Genomic DNA, 22397 nt, shown 5'->3' with positions numbered 1-22397 from the left:
ACTTGTGATGTATGATGCCCACAAGAGACTCTGCTAGCTAATTTAGGAGTTTCAAGGGAACGTCAATCAAGCAAGAGGATATAAAAGCTGTTGGGTGGGAGTTGAAGGTGATACAACCTGTAGAGCACAGGGTCTTGTAAGAAGTGCTTACCTTGCACCTCTGTGCCAAGATGTGTTACACTGATATTTCCTGGTTGTGATTTGTTTCAGCTCTATGGCTATTGTTACCAAGACAGCAATGACATCCCAGACACGCTGACGACCATCACAGAACTTGGCTCACCTTTAGAGATGATTCAGCTTTTACAGACTTCCTGGGAAGACAGATTTCGAGTGAGTAACAACTGTTTTAAAAGGACTTTTAAGAGAGCAATGAATACAAAATATCATCAGGCGCATGAAGCAGGGGTTATGTAGTGCAATTAATATTTATTAAATATTTGTTTTGCTTATGATTGCATCTTGGTTTGGAAACAACACTTAGCACTCCCTTTCTGCAGTGTTTAAGATAGCGCACTATTTTGTGCCTTGACATTCCTAATTGTAGCTGGTTATATGCTTTTTACATGGTCTCTTCAAACACTTCTTAACTTGTTAAAGCTCGAGTCCCAGAATTTTTGATTGAGAATTGTGTTCTGCAGCTGGGATTTAAATAATAGGAAGATGTTAGATTTCTCTCCTGATCCTTAAGTAGTTGGTTTTATAATTGTTTTCTGCTTCTTCATACTCTTTTACTGGGAAGAAGAATGAAATAAGGGTACATGAATCTCAAACCCAGGTTGTCTGTCACATTGGCAGTTTACTGGGAGCATGAAGGTCGCGCTTGTCCCAAACAAAGCCAGACTGCAGCAATACTTTCATAAAGACAGCACTGTTTTGCTCAACTGATATTGGGACATGTTGTTAGCTGAGGTTAACTGCCCAAGACATCGAAGGCAGCAGCAGTCTTCACGCAGAACACTTTGGATTGCATGGCTACATCTGTATCAGAAAGTTAAAAGTGTTCCTGAGTGACCTCCTGCAGCAAGGTGTAGCCCATGTCTGTACTACTAAGTACTTGTGCCTGTCGCAAACAGTCCTCAGGCTGTGTGGGACTGTGCCAGAGAGCAGCCTAGGTCCTGGGCAGACCTGGGATGGAGACCGTGCTAGCGAGCGAAATTCTGCGTGCAGAATTGAGTTTCTGTGCCCAGGAATGTTCCTTTGTAGAGTTTATTTTACTAATAGAGATGGAGCAAGTGTGTTCCCTGTGCTAAGTTTTGGCTCCCTTTTCCTGAAAGAAGTACAGTTTTAATAAGAGGTAGAGGTGTTCGTTATGGCTCCCAAAATACAGGACCTGTCTGTGGCTCATCGCATCCGGGGAATGCAAGTAACAGACTGTGATGGCAATCACGTACAAAGTAAATGACCCGAGGGATATGTTAGATTATGGCTAATGAACAGGGAAGTTTCCTTCCAGCATGGATATTTCTGAGCGAGCAGTTGTGACAGGAGAGTTGGATGAAGGTGCTGAGCTGAATCACATAGGTGGAATTACAGATGAAACGTTCCTGTGACTACTGTAATGATGTCTTAGATAACATCATGCTCATTTATCTAGGATGCAACCAACACAGAGAAGGAGGGGGAAAAAAAATCCTACATACCTACTTGATACCTGAGACTTGTTTGTGGTCCAGTCCTGGAAACGGCTGCGTAAATATTTGACCTTATTCCTCCAAATAATAATTTCCTTGTGTTGAAGGACTCGTCAGTGAGCTTGCTCCCCACATCAGCACCTCTGTGCTCAGAAGACGTGTGAGATACAGAGCGAAGCCTTCATCTGTGTCCTTAAAGCTTCTCATGCAGGGGTGTTTGCAGTCCCCGCCTGGCAGCAGGTGCACAGGGCAGCAGCTGTCAGGGTTGGTCACAGGGGTTGTCAGGACAGGGGCTTTTTGGTGTCTGCAAAGAAGCAGATGACAACCTATGGTTTTATTCATGTGAAATTATGGGTTCATTGGCAGTTGAAGACACGTGTGTTACAGGTTAGTTTGTGCTGGATGTGCCTTTTATGTACAGTGTATTGTGGCGTGGCACATACATGATTCCCATGTTCTTCCAGAGGGAGGAAAGGGTGGTCAGGTCTGGTGTCCCATAACCAGCCCTGTGTTCACTTGCACCTACAGGCATCTCCATGTGAACTGTGGTTTCCTGTAAGTAGTGCAACTGTGTTCTAGTCTGGTCAAGCAGGAAACGGATCATAGAAGCGTGAGATAGTCCCGTTGTCCCACAGATGAAGGCTCTGTGAGGGATAACCTCAGACATGATGAGCTTTCTTAGGAAGTAGGCATTTAGGTGCTCCCCCGAGTATGCCGTTTGTGCCCCAGGATTGAGTTTGGCTTTGACTACTTCGATGCATGTGGCCTTAACTGTGTATTTTAGCAGAAAATGAAGGCTATCTATAAACAACAAAACGCTTGATAGACTGAATAAGGCCTGTTCATAATTTAATGCATAGAATAAAAATTCCAGTATTTAACTCCGTTGATATTAATGCTATGGTTGCATTAATATGTTACGTAGTGGACCCTAGAGGAATGCTTGGATTGAAAACAGGACTTTGGTAAGGGGGCTGCATTCAATGTTTGTGGGATTTGCTGCGTCTGGTAATAGTCACTCAAGCTTCTAACCTGACAGCAAGTGCAGCATCAGCACAGAGTGCCCACCTCAGCCAGAGACTGCCACATGAGGGTCCACCGAGACACACCCACTGATGCAGACTGATGAACATCTATGCTTCAGAGAGATGGAGGAGCTGTGGAGCTTTTCTTTCAGGGAATTTGCTTCCATCTCCCCTGGAAAAACCTAAGAGGAACCAGTGGAAAAAAATATTTAAAAGTGGTCCAAATCCAGGGTCATTACAGAGACAATCTGGACACCGTCTGCAGTTGGGAGTTCCAGGCACGGGTGCAGGGCTGTCCGGCCAAAACTTCCAGGTCTGGGGTTTGTAAAAGAGTGGAATCAGACTGCGTGGTCAAGGCTTGTGCATAATGTGTTATTAAAAGTTAATGCTTTTTTTTTTCTATTAAAAGAAACAATGAGCTAAAAGTAAGATTAGAAACAATGAGCCCCGCTTCAGGAATAGTGTGGGAAAGCACTGGGAAAGCAGCTTATTTTTGTTTCAGGTCTCTCGGCTTTTACAGTCAGCTATGCTAATCCTATAAAAAATACCTTAGTTGCAACATTCGATTTGGCAGATAAGTTATAATCTTCTATTAAGTCATGTATTTATGAACACATCTTAAGCTAGAGTGGTTTCATTTATATACTTTGCACTGAGAAAATAATGCAAGGTTGCCCACGTTTTTGCATTTCAGATATGCCTGAGCCTAGTTCGGCTCCTGCATTATTTGGCTCACTCTCCTCTGGGCTCCGTGACGTTACTGGATTTTCGTCCTCGGCAGTTTGTGATCGTGGATGGGGAACTGAAGGTGACGGATCTGGATGATGCCAGCATTGAGGAGAGCTCTTGCACAAGTAACAGCGACTGCTTCATGGAGTTCCCTGCCAGGAACTTCACCCTTCCCTGTTCGGTTGAGGGACGGTGTCAGAATATGAATGAAAAGAGGAACCTATACAATGCCTACAGGTACGTGATCTGGTAGGATAAAACAGAACTGAAAATGGGCAAAAAGTCTCCAGCATCCTTTATAGTTACTCATGCCAGTGAGTATGTATTGTCTCAGAACTGTTATCCAAGAGTAAGTGAAGCCATGAATAACTGTTTAATTTCTGAAAACATGTTGCATTTATATCTTTGGAAATGTTTTGCATAGTTTGGGTGTGATTCACTGCCTTTAGTGAAATAAAACCAATGTAAAATTCTTCAGAAGTAGATAGGAGGGAAACAGAGGAGCCTGTGGAGTTAGGCTCTGCTGAGACTCTTTGGGGTGAATTAAGAGGAAACGTTTTCCACAACTGGCTAAGGAAAGGGCTGGCTTCAGATGCAGAGTTAGAGCTCAGCTCTCATCCTGCCCTCCAGCCTGGTGCTCCTCACCTCACCAGAGCCTGCATCAGTAGGGTGATGACAGTCTCTGGTGCAGCCACGGGGCCACAAAGAGTTGCTGATGGTCTGGGGCATAACGCCAAACCTTTGAAAGCAAGGGTTGCTCCCTCTTGCCTCCATCCCAGCCCTTGGGCTCTGTGTGGGCAAGTGCTGGGGAGCTGGCTCCCAGTGCTGGGCCCACTCAATGGCAGCACCGTGTCCATGATGGGGGACACTTAGGTAACCTACCACACCAGACCAGTCAGCTACACTGAAGAAAAGCATTCAGCCAGTGTGCCCATCTTCCAAATTTGATTTGAAGGGTTTTCTCCAGATTTACAGCAGAGTCCTCCTGGGTGATGGCTTTGTGTTTGTGATCTCGGATCTTCCCTGTTGGCCATCGCTCTCCTTGGAGGGCTTGGCCAGAATGGTGGGAAAGCCATCTCTGCTTTCTGAGAAGCTGAAGCCGGTAGCTGATGCTCAGTGCCACGCTTCTCCTGCCACAGCCACTCTGGCTGCCAGGCACCGCCGGGGCAGGCGGCCGCCTTGTCTGATCCAGATAGGAGAATCTCCAAGTAATGCCATAATGGTGTACTCATTTCTTAGACTTCCCTTTCAAGTATTGTGCCAGTTGCTGCTTGCCAGACCACAGCAAGGAGAGGCTGCTCCAAAGAGAGTCTTCTGCTTTGGTCTCAGGGCGCTCACCAGCATGTGTGTTGCATTAGCTGACCGCACTGAAATGGGCTGCGCCACATCTGCAGTTATGCAGTGCAGTTTTTAGTGCGTCCTGCAGATTTTTCCATTTCCATTTGATTGGCTAAAGATCCTGCTTAGCTTGCTAGCTTTTGGTTAAGACCATTTTCCTGCTCTGCCTAAAAAACCTTAAAACAGGCACCCGTCCATCATGGTTGTAAGTGGGGATGTGTCTGTGGTGTGGTGGGCTTGTGGCAGGTTGCTGGTCTTGCTGAAGGAAATGGTCTTTTTCTATTACAGCTTGTACTGTTGCTGTTGAACTGCATGCCAGCCCTTTCTGCCCCTCCTGTTACTTAATTTGATAGAGACAGTGGGGATTTGTCTAACAGCAGATTCACGCTGTACTAGGCCGCAAGACCTCCCGTGCTAGGGCGTTGGGAACAAGAGTCTCTGTGCTTGCCTTGGAAAGCTAAATCTTGAGTTTGTTAGGTGTGAGAATGAACGTGAGGTACTACACTTCATGTTTTCATGGGCGCGCTCTGTTGCTGTTGGGTTGGGATGCCCTCAGGAAAGGGTTGCTGGCACTGTTAGGTAGAAGTGAAAAGCAGCAATATGTCAAGCAATCCGTAACCCCCTTGTAATTTTAAAATACAGCACGCCCTAGCCTTGAAAGCGTAATTAGCCTATCTAGCTGGTTTCTTTATGAGGTAAATAATTAAAGGAGAGAAAACATTTTGGAAAAAATTCTACTGTGTAAAAGTGGCCCGTCTTGACTTTTCCCTCCTGTCAGAAATGCGCCTCTGGGTCTTTCTCTGTACAAATTTCAAAGCACCAGACAATTTTTAAAAGTAAAGGTGATTAATAACTTGAACGATTACCAATGACTGATACAGATTCTCCATCACTGACAGTTCTTAAATGAAGATCAAGTAGTTCTGAAAAGGAAAAAGAAAGGAGGAAAAAACCCCACCTTGTAGGAACAAATGTAAAAGGATCTGAAGATCTGTGTTATGCAGATCATAAAGGATGCCACTGGCCCTGGAATCGATGAATAACAAATGTTCCCACAATTAAGATGTGCAGGCGCCCGAGTCTGTACATGCCAGAATTTCACATGTGGGTTTTTGTGTTAGAACACGTTGTATATTTATATAGCCATGGAAAAAACAATAACCTTCCTGAGTCTCATCCGTCCAGCTTTTAGCAAAGTAAATGACAGCTACTGAATTCCTGCAAAGAACTATTCCCAGTCAGTCGGACTCTGCTTATGCATGATCTCTAAGCAGAAAAATAAGGTAAAATTTACCAGACAAATTATTCATTATAAACATTGTGCTGGTGTTTGGATTTCTGGGCGGTTTTCATGCTCATCACTAAGAAAACCTACCTGGGGATGATCCCGCTTAATAACTATATATTTATAATATAAATGCAATTATTTATAGATACATAGCTATAATTTTTGTAAGGTTTAAAAAATGGAGGTAAAATCTCAATGAGATAGTCATTAAGTAGAATGTCATCTCAATAATACCTGTGTCTATGATCAATTTTTGCAATCAGTAACTTATTTTTTTAATAAGACATCTGCTAGTCTACCCCCTCAATGAGAGTCCCTGGAGGTCTCTGACAATGTGTTTTCTGTACATGGAAAAACATTTGCTCTGCAGGTTAGCTGTAAATCAGAGCAGTTTCCCAATTGTGTTCCTGTTCTGCTCATTACCAGATACTTATGTCTGATAGTTCTGTTTCTGTTGCCAGATCCTGAACTGTCCGTCCCGGTCTTAGGTTGCTGATGCTGAGTTTGCAGTGGGTAGCAAAATTGACAGAGTAATTGAAATGTAAAGGTATAATGTGAAAATTAAGTATCACAGAGTAGAATCATAAGGGTTGGAAGGGACCTTGAGAGATCATCGGGTCCAACCCCCCTGCCAAAGCAGCTCCCTAGCACATATTGCATAGATAGTCGTCCAGACGGGTCTTGAATATCTCCAGAGAAGGAGACTCCACCACCTCCCTGGGCAGCCTGTCCCAGGGCTCTGTCACCCTCACTCTATAAAAGTTCTTCCGCATGTTGGTGCGGAACTTCCTGTGCTTCAACTTGCAGCCGTTGCCCCTTGTCCTGTCTCCACAGAGCACTGAAAAGGGGCTGGCCATTTCCCCCTGCATCCCATACTTAAGATATTTATAAACATTAATAAGGTCCCCCCTTAGTATACTTCAAGTGATGGTAAAGGCATACTGTTTTTACTACTTTTGCAATTAAGTGTTAAAATGGAGAATTACATCTATTGATGAATGCATCTTGAACTTTGATAAATGATGAGAACAGAGAAGACATTTGGAATTGCAGTGGCATTAAAACAATAGGAAAAACCCCTTTTTCCTGGCCATTCATTTGAAAGTTCAAGAAAACTGTAGAAAAGGAAACAACAGTCAGTTACTTGAAACAAGCAGAAATTTTATTTATGCTCTTTCAAGGTTTGAAAAGGGGAGGAAAAAAAAGCACTTTTGGGGGTTGTTGGCATCCTTCTAGTTTGTCAAAGTACAGACACCTTTGCAAATAGTCACAATCCATGCGGCTTCATTGCAAATTTCTGTATTAATGGAACATTTACACGTAGTTACAAGGCAGCCTTGTGTATAACAGCGTGGTCTAGGTATGCCAGACAGCTATGTGAATAGTCTCAGCTATATATTTACAGAGAATATATATACTTATGTAGAATATGATTATATTTCCTGAATAGGTCAGTGGCTTGGAAGTGATAGGAATTTTATTCTTTAAGCTGGTCAGTAGTTACCAGACATTTGTGAACTTTGTTTTTTTTAAATTATTTTTTAAATTTTTTTTATATTTTCCATTGCAGGTTTTTTTTTACATATCTCCTTCCACACAGTGCTCCAACCTCTCTGAGACCATTACTGGATAAGATAGTCAATGCAACAGGTAATGACAATACACACAGTACTGATGGGGTTTTTGTTTTTCCTTTCTTAGCGTGACTACAACGTTTGGGATGTGGGGGATGCTGCTTTTATGTTCCCTGCAGTAATTCATTGGGGTGAACTATATCAGAATGCAATTCCTTGAAGAATGTGGAGGAACCCCTGTCTCTGGCAAGGGTAATTTTAATGATATAAAGCCAGGATAATTTCCCATTGCCAGTGGTAGCAGTGGATGTTTTATACCTCAGAAGCCAGAGGCAAGTGACAGATCTTTGCTAATTGCCTTTGGGACAAGAGTTTGCATGTGCCTGTAAATCTGATTTGAGGGTTTTTGGTGTATTGTTCTAAGGGTTTTATACATTGTGCTTTAATGATGCTGGACTAATTAACAAGCACAGCCTTTGGAGTTCCCTGTATTGGCTGAAATTTGTCCCTCATAAGGAGCTCACCACGGTGGTTTCTGCCCACAGCTGTAGGGTTCCCTGCTAGCCAAGCCAGCCGTTGGCAGGCCTGGCTTACAACAGGTGTGAAGCCCAGTTTGTAAGTCACTCACAGACTTCATGTCCACATCACAGTGCCATTATAGAGCAGGGCCCCACAGAGTTCTAACATGTAGGGCTTTATTCAAATGCAACCTGTTTTGTCCTGCGTGGGGTGTTCCTCATCTAACTCCTCCTTTTTTCTCTGCTTTTGAAGGAGAGCTTCACTGGGGAATAGATGAGACGGCTGCTCAGCTGGAGAGAGTTTTGAATCTGTATAAGAGCGGAGAGTACCTACAGAACACAACCCGGATGCCAAAAGCCGGTAAAGTGCTGTTTCTAAAAACTTAAAATCAGAGACTTTGGTCTTTATTTTGAGGTTTGAAAGGGCAAGTGTGCAGAAAACAGGGCTCTGTGGCCTTTTGAAATCGTGCATGGGATAATCTGTCATCTGCTTTTTGCTTCCTGGGAGCCTTCTGAAACCCTGCTCACGACACGTGGTAGCTGCATGTCCGTAGGTGTGAGCAGGCTGTAACAGCGATAAGGAAATCCAGCGGAGCATTGTTCTTCATAGCAGGTTTGTGGGAAAATGTTTTTCATCACATCCACACACTTGCCTTCCCAAACATGAGTTGTGGGGCAGTCTTAAGTGAGATGCTGTAAACTTCCATGGATTTCCTGAGACTTACAAGAATTTCTTACTACATAACCACTTGCAGTTTGGCAGAATAAAATAGACTTTGCAAGGGAAAAAGCTTCTGCTAGCAATAGCATGAAAAAGGGAAAAATTAAAAGGACAGAATGAACACAAAGCTGCATAATAGTATCTTTTTCATAAGATCTCTGCAGCACCACAGGTACGTAAAATACTGTTCAAGCTGCTATGATACAGAGGGATGCGTATTCTTTCTGGAATGATAGCTTGTGGAATTATACATGTCAAAGAAGATTATGTATGATGGAAATGACTGTTAAATCTAACAATTGAAAAGGCTGTTTTGCAAATTATTTTTGTGTACGTACAATATTCATGTCAAACTGTCAACATAATTGACTGCAAGCTGATAGGAAAATTATGGCTTTGCTGCAAAAGCTCAGTAAAGAGGGAAAGATGGGTTCTAAATGAAGATGAATGTTGGCACAGGGGGTTTGAAAAGTTCAGTGAAACATTTGCTCTGTGAAAGAGACACAGGAGCCAAATTCATTCCTGTCGTAGCGCTGTTAACCTCAAAGGGCCATGACACCAGGGATGAATTTGACCCACTTATCAGAATAATTCAATATTTATTTTGTTGTAAAATTGGCAGGAAAATTGTTGCAGGTGTTCATTTAACTTTCTAATTTTCAGCTTTTCATCACAATCTGTGCTGAGTGATGCCTGTCAACACAGCAAAATTATTTTCAGCAGTACAATCAATAGTACAAACACGTCCTTTGTTGAAGAAGTGCCAGGAGGGCTGAAGTTTTTCTGTGGTGCCGGTTGATTCCAGATTGAACTGCCGTATCGGGACAAGATGAAGTTCTGAATTTGAGAGGGCTGTCATGTTTATAAAGAGCCTCTGAGACTTGAAGCTTAGGACAGCAGTAGGAAATGTTAACAGTGCACGTTTCTACTAATACGGAGCAGAGCTCCACGTATGTTTGGCTACTGTAACAATTACACATTTTTGCATTAGTTTGATTCCGTAGAGCCCTGGGTAATACAAGGCAGAATCCGCTACCTGTGTTCATGGTTAGTATCGCCCTTCTGTGCAAGGAGCCCTTTTTAGGTGGAGGACATTCCTCATGGACGTAGGCAAAGACGCTGAAAATCTGTAGGTGCTTTGTGTAACGTGTTTGGCCAGTCTGCATTAAATACCTCAAATGTAATACTGAGTTCCATGACAGGAAAATGTTCTCGACCAATGGAAAGCCTGAGGAATCAGAGATCTTAGTGGAAATTAAACTTAGATGAGATGTATTTTCAGACATAGCTGCCATGCCTTTAAGATGTGCAGGCCTGTTTCTTGTTTGTTCTAAGGCTACTTTAACCAAACAGAAAAGGGCTTGTAATTTATTTCTATTTTAAGGCTCTCTCTCCTTGCCAGAGAAGTATGAAGTTATATCATGAGGGTGTAAATATGCCTGCCTAGTCATTCTTACGACTTTTATTCTGAACATGTTCCTTCCTCAACCAGTATTTGGTTGGCAATGCTATGCTAGAATTAATTTTTCATATTCACAGTCCAGGGATTAATGAATTATTATTTAGAAATTACCCAGAAATCATGGAATGAGAAACTCTCCCACGGTACGGTGAGGTTGCAGGAGAGGGTGACAGTGGTGCTCGGAAGGGCTCATGTCCAAGTGAGGAACCTCTCGCCACTGGCAGGACATTCCCAACTGAGCTGGTGCCCTGGCCACCAGTACCAGAGCTGAAATGCTGAGCAGATCGAATGATTTGTGTAACTCCTGCTGGGTGGTGGAGGGAGAGTTGGGTGTGAAAAGGGATCACTGTGGTACTTTTCCGGGCTGTCAGTGGAGGTCTTGCGTTGGCCCTGTTTGAGGTCCAGAGGACACTGTGTTACCCTGAAAGCAAGGAAAAAATATTTCTAAGATTTTTTTGATCTTTGAAAAACTTTTCTGCCCTGCTCTACAGCATAGTGAAACTTTGAGTGTTTTCCAGCACAGTGCTAGGTTAAGATAAAACTAGAGATGACGGTTTGGTTCTCAGGCCAGGTTGGAGCTAATCAGAGCTGGCCTGATTTTTTACATGCCTTTGTGCCAAGGTGGGGCAAGCACAAGTTAGCATCGATTTTGCTCCAGATGGTGGAAGCCTCACAAGGTGAGGGGCTCTCAGGCATTAGAAACAGCAAGAATTAATCATGCCTGTCTTCTCTGGCATCTAAAGGATTGTGACAAAAGAGGGCCTTTCTGGTGTATGATCTATTTTTAAATCCTAAAAACAGAACTAGAGGTGAATTCAGGTCCAAGAATTGGTTCGGGGTATTTTTTGTTCTTTTTTTTTTGTTGTTGTTGGAAAAGAAACCAGAGAAGGTTCAGATAATGGTACTTCAGAAATTGTCTTTGGTCTAAATGCTTTGTGAATTGTCTGTTCTCTTGGATGAAGCATTGTAAATTCATGTTAGGAAAGAAAAGATCATGATCTTGGGCGACTGATCTAAGGCAGTAACTAAAACAATCTTTGAGGAATCGGTCTATTATCTATCTGAACCTATGTTTTTGAAAGGAAGACCTCCTCCTGTGAACACCATGAAGTGAGAAAGGTGATATTGATAATCAGTAGGGAAGTGACATGAAGAGAGTTCTTGTCAACCCTAGTGTTCCCATAAATAAAGTTTAACAAGATGGCATAGTCATATTACAGAAGGTTTTGGATATTAAGCTTTCACTGTGCTTCAGTCGTAAAAGATTTTATAGTGCTGTAAATTATATTATGCTCTGGACTTTGCTTTAGTATCTTAGAAACAGAGTAGAGGTGCGGGAGACATTTGATAGCTATGTATGTGTTCTGTAATCATAAATCACACTACTGTTCGTGTTGATGTAGGAACATTACAGTGTTTAAAACAACACCATGAGCAAATACATTTATATTCCATTGACTCTTGGTCTCTCTTGCTGGAATACAGAAGAATGTGAATTAAAACAGGGACCATGTATTTTTTTGACATACGTTATCTAAAAATGATTAAATTGTTCCATTAATTAACCAGATTAAAACAACTATATATATGTATATATAAATATAAAAAGAAAGCTACTGATGTTTGTCAGTAAAGTCCTGCCCCGGTATCAACATCTTTATCACTTCAATCAAGTGGCACTGATTTGTACCAACTGGGTGTCTGGCCCTTGAGCTAAGCTCCAGCCCTTGAGTTAACTCAAAATTTACTCAGAAATGCGTGAAATCAGCTAACACTAGTAAATCCGATAGCTTTGTTATTCATTAAAGCTAATAGATGACCCATTATTAGGCCTGAGGGTGCGTGAGCCCCCAGAAAGGCATAATGTTGATTGAAAGTACATTCTCAGTGCTAACAAAGCTGGAAGGCTGGACATAAAGCAAAGACGCTTCAATTTTCCCTTTGTCTTAAGACAATTTGGCAGGATTATGCTGTATGTAAACATTTACAGTACAACAGTGTTTTGAAAAAATATTCTGCAGGGTCACTATAGCAACGTGCTTAGGAAACTGTAAATCCACCCAAGAACGACTGAAATCCAGGAGGATGTCTGTGTGTTTGTGCATATGTGAGAGAGAAGTTGTTGCTGGAGTATTGTTTGAGGCGGACGGTCTGTATGTCCTGCAGCAGGCCAGAAGGCCAGAGGGTGTGCTCAGCGGGGAGCGTACCACGGCGCAGTCCTTGCAGCCTGGATTCCTGCTTTGTCTGGCACTTGTGCCTTGGGGGCTTGTTTTCTGGGGATGCCAAAGCTGCTTTGCGGCCCACTGAGGGGGAAAGGTGTGCAGGGCTGCAAGCGTGGGCAGAAAGTCACCCTCTGTGCCCTGCCTCAGGCAGAGAGAGGGCTTTGCTATCGACAGCTGGGCAATCCCAGCACACAGAGCAGGTTCCATTGCGCCTGTACAGCACTGGGAATACAGTGGGGCCGTATAGGTGTATAGCGACGGGTTGATTGTTGCTCACACTGGTCTCCAGCGTTGTGCAAACCAAGTGCCATGTTCACTGAGAAGTGTGTTCTGCTATTGTTAAATTTCTTTAGGTCCGAGACTCGGCAGCGTACAGCTAATAGTGATGGGTTAGGTCTTCAGCCCCTCCAAGGAAGGCTGAAGGAAGCACCGAGTGTATTTTAGAAAGCCCTTGGGCATCTGTCTCTAAGCTTAAATACCCTGCCCGGGTCACCTCAAGCACATTTTGGCTTGTCTGTCATCAGCATTGTCGTTTTTATGAGCGAATGGGCCAGATGCAGCTTCCAACATCTGTGGCCCTAGTTTGGGCTAGTTGCCTTCGGTGACTCGGTGCGCGCTGCAGAGGTGGCCATGGGTGCAAGGTAGCTCCCAAGCCTGGAGAACAGCCCTGCGGCGTGGGGCACGAGGCCGATAAAATACTCCAGCTGCGTCATGTTAACAGGAATAAAATGTAAGGGAACATGTTGTTCTTCTCCTTATTTATTTGTGTTTTGGTGACAGCCTGCATACCGATTTAAATATGGCTCTACTGTAAGCACAATGGAAGCATATAAAAAGAGGCAGGCTTTACTTTGCTTCCAGCCTGCACGTGGGAAACAGCCAAAGGATGGCCATACACTCACCAACGAAGGGGGACTATCTCCCGGTCTGATGGCAAACCCCTGTCCTGCCAGGCCTGTCTGTCCTTCTAAACAGTTGGGATTTGTCAGAAATGATTGAAAGCAGAGACAGGCGGGATGCGCCTTGCATGTCGTTTTCTCAGGCATACCAAAAACCAGCTTTGCTAGAGGCTTGTTGTCAGAAGTGGGTTTAAATGTGAGGTACTGAAACATGAGGAAAACTTCAGCGTAAAATGAAGCATACAAAAACCACAAGTGTATTGCAGGATCCGATTCTGTTCTCCGTAAGCTCCCTGGGAATCAGTGGGGACTGTTTGTAGAGCAAAACACTGTTCAATACCACTTTCTGCTGAGATTGGCAAGATCAGACTCTTTCTGCTCACTTGTAAGCAAAGCAATTAAAAGCAAATCCAGTGTCGACTGCCAGTGTTCCTCTTGAGAGTGGAGGAAAGGAGGACAGTTTCTCTCCCAAGGATGAACATTGCTGCATCTGTACCGTTGACCCGTGGTGTATTGGCAGGTGATAACTAGAAAAGAGAACTGGGCAAATTTCCAACGAGTAGCTGTAGTTGGTAGTAAAAACGCAATCTGGCTGCCGTGGCTGAAATAAGCGGTCATTAGGACTGATTAAAGTCAGATTTAGGGTGATTCAAACAAGCTAAAAGGGGGAAACCGCAGGCGGTTTCACATAGTTTATTATATACTTGCAGAGTTATTTATATGATTCAGTCCAGTGCAGTGAGAATGAGTGTGTTTATAGATTGTAATCAGCTTTGGGACAATGCAGGTGATTTTCTGACGGAGAAAATTTAGGAGAATTGAAAGCACTGGCTTTCTTTTGTAACTCTTGCCCTGGTCAGTGATGCTACAGATGGCTTTTAAAGATGACTCTCTTCCCTGTCATGTGAAGGTGCTTGGTTTGAAAATCACTGTGGCTGCTTGTGGGGGGGAGCTGGCTAGCACTGAAAAAAACTTTTGAGAAGATGTTGGCCTGACTGAAACAGCATAGTTTGATTGACCAAAGCAAACTTGTAAAACTGTTCTAAAACTATTTAAATTACTGCAAACCAAAACTTTTGAGGATTGCCCAGATTCGGCAAGGCAAGATATTTTGAAGTTTCAAAATGTTTACAGGACAGGACAAATGTTTCCTAGTAGGATTTATTTGTTTAAGTGTGAGCCCCAAATCAGTTCCTATGTGTTAAGTGGGAGTAAATCTGTCATAAGTGACATCGAACTCAGGCTTACTGCACTGCGGTGATTTGCTTCAATCCTCACAAAGCGGGTAGGTGGAGGATGGGATTCTCTTTCCCTTGTGATACTGGTAGGGGTGTCCTGCATTTCGCTGGTCTATTTCTTGCCATTGCCTTGATAGACTTTATTTACTCTGTGTCAAGCTACGTGTATGTGCGCAAAGTGTAAATTTATGGCTGCATTTATAGTATTAGGCAAGTATTTATTGGTTTTAAACACCATTAGTCTGGAAATCGACCAGAACTTTGACCTTTTTATGATGTGATTTACTGCCAAGAGCCTTCAAATTCCACAGACTCCATTTAAGTAAGTTTCAGGTCTTGGCGGGACAAAAACCTGAGCTAGGGCTGTCTTGAAACCAGTGGAGTTTTACTGAACTGAGCAGGTAACTGAGCTGTAGTGGGAAGGATGCTCAGTGAAGGGTGCGGGGGAGGCCTGGCTCTCCCGTGGGCTGGGGCTGATGGAGTGCAGCAGGAGCAGGAGGTGCCCGTCATTGCCAGGGCAGGTCTGGAAGGAGGGGCATCCTTCAGGAGCGTGCTTCTAGTTCATGGGGGAGGAGTGCATTTCTTTGCAACTTGTACAAATATAAGGGCTCAGGGGTCAGCTCCCTAATTTGTCGCTGCGTAAACAAGAGATTCCAGGGATATTTGCACTGGGGAAGGCAGCTACCTTGCTCTGACCGAGATAAAGTGAGTTTTGGAGAGAAATGTGGTTTCCTCAGGCCAGCACGTGGTTGGTGTTGCCGTGAGTTTCTGGCTGTAATAGTTTAAGAGGAGATATCCATGTTGGATTCCCAGGGTGGCAGGAGAACCTCTGTCTGGTTTGAGAGTACGACCCAGGGTGCAGGGCCATCGCGTGTCCCGCTCTGCTCCCTGTGGCCACCTTCCTGTCGGGATGCTTGTGGGGGAAGGCACTCCCAGCAGATGCCCCCACTGTCTGCCAGGCAAGCAGGAAGATAGGGTGACTTCCCCTTTCCCCTCACTGCATCCCACTCTCCTCCCTGCAAGCAGTAGGCTTGGCTCCCAAGCTGCAGGTGTTCAGCAGCCTGCCAGTTCAGGGAAGCTGCCAGAAGGTGCCTTGTGGAGCCTGTGAGCTTTCACTTCGATTCCAGCAGCTGTATTTTCATCTGTCAGGAGCTCAATGGTCTCCTGGCCAAGGAAGATGCTCCTCGTGCGTGGGCCATACAGCTTTTTACCTGTGGTGGTGTTCTGTTCCCACTGGTTGTTGCAGGTAGTGCTGGCTTCCCTTGTGTAGGAACTGCCAGGAGAGGAGGGACAGCTGCAGGGCTCTGCTGCATGCTGAGACCACCCTAAGCACTGATGTAGATGTTTCCATCCTCTCTTGCACCTGCAAGCCAGGACCTTGCCATCACCATTGCAGTTATTGCTGGCCCAACTCTGTCGATTAATGTGTCCAAGCTGCTCCAGTGATTTACCAGGCTCGGTCACCTTGAAAAAGGCAATGGAAAAGGAGAACTTTATCTCCTACCTATGACAGAGCCTCAGGTCACATAAATCACTGCTGGTCTTTTGAAGTCTGTTTACATCGGCAGGGAGCCTAACCCCTGACAGCTGTAACAGGAACAGTGCTGGGATGAAAAAAAGTGCTAAAGGCATATTAAGAGGTATATCTGTGTGTAGAAGAGTTAAAAAAAATGGAACAATAATTCCCAATACAGGTTTTCCAGACAGGCTTCGGTCTTGTGTGGAGAAAATACGTGATGTGACGTGGGGCTGCTCCACTTGCTGTCCTGATGGCATGCTGGGGGATGCTGCAGCTCCTCCCAGCCCCAGTGTGGAGCTTCTGCAGCACCCATGGGAAGGTCTGGGACACGCTACCTGCTGACATGGAGCATCAGGCAGGTGCTTCATCCTCTCATTGTTCTGTGAACGTCCTCTGTGCTGTGGGCTTCAGTGCAGTGTGGCGTTGGTGGCACTTCTGTAGCCATGCGAAGGAGGGTTGTGAACAGTGACATCTTCTTTCACATCACGTCACATGGCACGTGCTCTGGTGCAGATAGGTGTCTGTGGTGCCAGTGCCACCGTGAATTGATGCTTTTGTCATCTCCCTTGCACACACCGTTTTACTGACCTTGGCTGTGAGGTATGAGTTCGTACTCGGCAGTTGCGGTACAGAGGGAAGAGGATATGACTCGGTTACATTCAGCTGTTGTCACACTGTATGGTGGATACAGAAGCTTGGGGAAAAAAAAAAAAAGACTTTACCTTTCCATCCAGTAGCAGTTTGATTTATGCTCTGACCTCTCTTCAGAAGAGAGAAGTGACCATTTGTAACATGAAGCTACGTATTTATTTTGCTGGGTTTTCCTTTCCTTCATGTGCTTGAGCCTGCATTTTCTGAGTTAATGAAAACTTCTTTGCCTTCAAGCGGCACGACACCACCTCTGATTTTGTAGCTTGTTTGTGAATGCTTCTTATGATCCTTTTAATGAGCCAGGCTTAAAAAAAAATAATGTGGCTGTTGCATTTCTTCCTGCAGCATTTAGGCCTGTGTGGTGTGCATGGGCACTTGTGGATGTGTTCTCTTTTCCCAGTTGAAATGCCAGCAGTTTAGAGCAGTGAACGTGCTCGCCCCTGACTCGGGGGTGTTCGTATGATGTGCTGCCTGAAATATTAGCAGGCTGAATCCACAATGTCAGGCAGAAAGTGCCTGAACCAAAGCAACTTAAGAATAGGCTGTGAGTCAGGGCCAGCAGCTCTGGTTTCCATAATAGACACAATTAGAAGAAATATAGAATGTTATTTAGCTTTTTGAATAGGATGTCGGGGGGAGAGAGACTCGGGGGGGGGGAGAGAACCATCAATTTGTGCGTCTGGACGCTAAATAGAAATGTTTATAAATGATTAGGTGAATTTGCTGATGCATTCATTAGAGAAACACCCGTCAGCGGCTGGGAAAGTGAGAGGAGCTGTGAACAGAGAACAAGAGGCAGCTCATAAAGGCAAGTGAGACTGAACGGCAGCCAAGGGAGAGGAGTAATCGGCAGGGCAGCGCGGAGGCGCTGGGCGAGGACCACGCTGACATGCTCCCTCTGCTTTTTGTTTTTTCTCCTCTTCGGAGGCCCATCAGGCGACTCCCCTTTTGTGCTAATGTGAGCAAGCAAAAAAAGTTTGCTTAATTAAAAGCCTGTCTTTTCTTCCTTCTCTAAAAGGGGCCCGAGGAAAATAGCATGCTCTTCTGAGGGAGAGGGAGGGCTAGGAACGCCTGGTTGGGTCTCACCCCGACAATCCCGCTCACTGTTAAGAAGTAGGACAGTGACTCAGTTCATTCAAGTGGATGCTGTTTATTCAATGGGACATTCTTCCTGTAAAACTCCTAATAAAACCATAGCCTTGCCTACACGGTGGGGAAGGGGGAAAGGGTTTTGTGCACAGACTGTTTATTTACAGATGCTTTCTGGAGGGGAAAAAAAAGGGTGAGAAGAAGAGAGGAGAAAAGAGAAAGGAAAGTAAGGTGCAGATCTATGAACACATTTGGGAGTAAACTAGGGCTCATGCAGTCTAGTCCATCACGTTTTCTGTCCTATATCCTGCTCCTAAGGTGTTACAAGAAACCTTGCCTGTTTAAAAACAAGCTGTTTGCTAGAGGTTTCAAATGGTTGCTTTGCTCTGGTTATTTGCAGAGTACAGACGGGTGCCTGAAGCTTTTATTCCTGATGAGAACTACAGATGCTGGCCGTCTTACCATCATAAGGGCTGCCTCCTCTCCGTGTTTGATGTCAATGAAGCCATTGAGATCTGTGACAGCTACTCCCAGTGCAAAGCTTTTGTCCTGACAAACCAGACAACTTGGACAGGTAGGTTGCGGATGCTGCGGAGCAGAAGCAGTGGCTGGGTCACATATTCTGGCTGCTTCAGGTGTTTTAATACAGTTTGGGCAGAGTGGCTGTGGGAACCACCAGCAGCTACAAGTTTCTGAAGCTCCAGCAGAGGTGGTGTGGTTTTTGGTGGCCAGCCGTCAGGGGAGCAGGAACCTGCAGGAAGGGTCAAAGGAGCTGGTGTCAGAAGGCTGCAGCACGTGGACCCTAGACTTCCAAACAACATTGTCCAAAATCATCTTTTAAAATGCATCAGCCAAAACAACAAAAGCCTGTGACCCGTTCCTGGAGTTAAATGTGCAATACGTGGTCCAACAGCTGGATTTAAAATAATCTTTCTAATCCATATGGTTGTTGTGGTTTGACACAAAGCCAAACAGGTTCTCCTGTGCATCTAGCTGGGACTTCCCGGCTGATGTCAGAGATGCCCTGCTGCTGGCAGGAATGCCGTGCTTCTAGCAGCAGGGCTTTGGCTAAAGGATAGTGAGGAGGGAGGGTTTAAAACCAGGTAGAAGTAAGACTCCCATGGGAAAATCCCATTTGCTACCACAATTCATTTCCCTGTGTAACAGAACACACTTGTCGAAAAGAGCAGTGCGCCTTCCAAAAGGTCTGTGGGCCTGGCAGCCCCAGTGCGGTTCCCCTGAAGGCAGGCGGTTGGTGCCGATTGACATCAAGCGGAGAATTGGCCCTGGCTCGCTGCTTCTGCACCAGACTTGTGCCTGTTTCAGGGAATCCAGAGCACTGTGAGGAACAAAAGTGTTACAAATCTGTGCTGAGAATCTCCGGTAGCTGCAGCTCTGGGGTGGCTGAGGGTTTCAAAAGAGTTGGATGCTGCAGCTGGCTCCCAACTCCATGCCCTGTCCCGAGAGCCGTGTGTCCCTGAGGCTGGCCCCGACCAGCTCAGCTTGCAGCGTTCCCTGGAGCACATTGCACCCCTTGAAGGGTAAAGAAAAAAGGTGTGATTGACCAAATCTGTGTTCTTTAGTAACATTTCCCCAGGATGAACCCCCCACCGAAGTCAGGGTGAGATTTTCTTCTGTGTGTCATCTCCACATGTGCAGGGCTGTTCCCCTGGCTGGGACTACCATTTTCTGCTATGGCTTTGTTGGCTCCCCTGCTCCTGGCTTCAAGGGGAGCGGTGGCTGGTCAAGGTGTGGCTATCCACACCTTGGGAAAGCTGATTGATGGGTCTCTCACAGACTTCAGCGTGGCAAGTTACTTAGGCACTGAGGCTCAGCTTTCTCTCTGTACATCTGCAATTACAACATGTCTTAAAGTCAGAATTTGCACTGTGCACAGTGGAGTTGTGCTTAGCTGAGCAGCATAAGCACACACCAAAGCCAGGCTTATATACATGCCCAGCAGCTCTCCAGCTGTGAAAGCATCACGTATAAAATTTAGACAGTTCATACATTTCACAGGTTTAGGTACCATACCACTGTGGCTTTCTGCATTTCTTTGTGCTTCTGAGAGGCTTGGGCTTCCATGGAACCTAGAAAAAAATTAATTTATCTTAACCTTTCCTGTGGCTAACCAGTGACTACTAAGTCATTGTGTCAGATTATGGTCAGATTACTGAAGTTAATTAATATATGAAAAAAGTGATTCTTGTGGCACAGGGAAATTCACAGGAAATTTAGAGCAGTTTCTGTCTCAGACTATAATATTAAAAGCAAATGAGACATATTAGCAGTATTTCTTGTCTTATTTATCATTCCTTTTACCATGCTGTTCCCAATGCATGAGCACTCGAGTCCCTAAAATTGGCAGCATGGAAATCTGCTCACCAAACTTGTCCATGGTGGCCTCAGATGTGTATGAGGCAGCAGGCAAGTTCTACTGCCCAGGGTGTTATTGATTGCTGGTGGGGTTTTTTATGAGCAGAAACCTTGTTCCAGCTTATTTAAAACCCAGAGCAATGAAGTGATCAGCAAGAGCTGTTCCAGAGGAAGTTGTGTCTAAAGTTATGTTGCACCGATCAGCTTTGTAAAGATTGAAGTGCACAAAGAAGATACTGCTCCTGTACGATCACATCAGTGTCCTTTACTTAAGCCCTGAAGTCTGTTCTTATCAATGGGAGAGTCTTTAAATATTTTTTAAAAGATGAGGTGAAATTTGTGTTAATATCTACAGATTTCTTTCATTTATCCTGTTGACTGAGTGCAGCCGTATCTTGACCATAACTGGCTAAGTGTAAACATACTGAAACCAGGGGAGATCTGGCATCACATTAGACAAAAGCATTTCATGTTTATACCAGCTGAAGTTAAGAGAGAGTCTAGTCTTGGATTGCCCGAGGAATGTATAGGTTGAAGAGAATATGAAATGTCAGGTTTTTAAGGTAGGTGACCTTCTGCTCATCATTTCTGACCCCCCTGTCCTGCTTTTTTCCTACTTGTTTTAGGTCGTCAGCTTGTCTTCTTCAAGATGGCCTCAAATCATATCATGCCTGATCCTGACAAGATAACCTATGTGAAGGTGACAGACTGACACCTAAAGTGGCTTGGTGTGATGGCGTGAGTGACAAGAGCTGTTGGTGTGTATCTGTAGGCAGCTGTTAGTTAGAAGGTGGCCGTGGCCAGAGAGATAAATAATTGCACTATTACTCATTCTAATCTATAGAGTGCTAAACAGAACTTTAAAGAAATAACCTGCATGACCAGGATGAATGTGCAATAAAACAACATTTTGAAAATGTGATTTAAAAAGAAAAGAAAAAAAAGCAACAAAGCAAAATACAAGTTTTGATACACCGTTAGGGTATGATGTTGGTGATAAATCAGCTGGCAGCTCGGGCTTTTCTAACCAAGGTTAGCGTAACATTTCTGACCCGTACATGCGAGTACAGGGGGGAAAGTTGATCATTTCTATGGGAAGTCTGTATCCTCCATGCTGATATTTATTTGGGCACGTACAATCACAACAGAGTAACCGAAGCATATCGGTTTGCAAACTGAACAGCAAAGGTTGCTGAAGACAATCAGCATTTGTGTGAAAGCTATCAAAATACGCAATGCCGGCGTATTTGTCCAAAGGAAGGAATTGGTTATGTTTAGAATTGCAAGACTGCAGTTAATTTTCAGGGTTTTTTTGCTTCCAATGTTATCATAAAGTTTCATTTTTAATTTAAAAGAGCCTTTCTGTAGGGTCTAGCAAATCACATAAGCATATGAATGGTCCTACTGAAAGGCGAGGACTTACCCAAGTGCCGAGTGCTTTGCTGAATAGGGATAGGCCTAAGCATATGCTTACAATTAAGCCTGTGCTTAAGACTTTTGTTGAATCGAGTTTGAATTGTTCAGGAAGCCACATCTTTGACAGACTGGCAAAACAATCCGGCTGGTGGAACAGTACTACTTTAATGACTGTCTTGCAGTTCTTTGCATTTTTTAATCATCAAACCCTTGGTTTTCTAAGGCACTGCTTGCTAATTTTGAGAGTGAATGAAGCAAATGACCTTAATAATGTCAAATGAATGTTAGCCTTAATTCTCTATAAAGTGCGTTTTACAGGCGCGGTGTGTCTAGAGAATTTGCTTTCAGTGAAAGCAATAAAGTAAATGCTAAAGTGACCAATGTCATATACTGTTTTGTAGTTTGTACAGTCAGGAAAAAAAAAAGTGCTTTTGTTTCTCAAATAGTTTATTTTTGTAAAAAAATAAAAATAAAACATAAATTCAATTTCTTTTGTATATGTTTTTTTTGTGTGGTGCTACTTAATAAATGCATAAATCCAGTGAAGACTTAGATGTAACGTATTGGATGGCAACTTAAGCCTGGGATATTTCTTCCAGAAAGGAACTGAGGTTGTCCCAGTGGCTCCCAGTGAGGGGTGTGCTTCCAGGGAACATGGTGGCTTTGTCTACACACTTGCCTGTCACAAAGCGAGTGAC

At 44.2% G+C, this 22397-nt stretch overlaps 1 protein-coding gene across 1 annotated transcript in view; it reads left to right on the top strand.

The window, feature by feature from the left end:
• Positions 1-21438, top strand: part of PKDCC (protein kinase domain containing, cytoplasmic) — a 35902-nt gene extending 14464 nt beyond the window's left edge. The window contains exons 2-7 of the mRNA XM_084262100.1: positions 211-333; positions 3354-3625; positions 7585-7664; positions 8360-8467; positions 18308-18481; positions 20910-21438. Coding sequence (XP_084118226.1) covers positions 211-333; positions 3354-3625; positions 7585-7664; positions 8360-8467; positions 18308-18481; positions 20910-20995 — 843 coding nt within the window. The 3' untranslated portion in view covers positions 20996-21438. The remainder of the gene's footprint in view (positions 1-210; positions 334-3353; positions 3626-7584; positions 7665-8359; positions 8468-18307; positions 18482-20909) is intronic.
• Positions 21439-22397: the final 959 nt, after the last annotated feature.

This window comes from Gallinula chloropus, assembly GCF_964237585.1.
Source record: "Gallinula chloropus genome assembly, chromosome: 3".
Lineage (NCBI taxonomy): Eukaryota > Metazoa > Chordata > Aves > Gruiformes > Rallidae > Gallinula > Gallinula chloropus.
The sequence above is the reverse complement of the archived record's forward strand: the minus strand, read 5'-3'. Positions and strand labels throughout refer to the sequence as shown.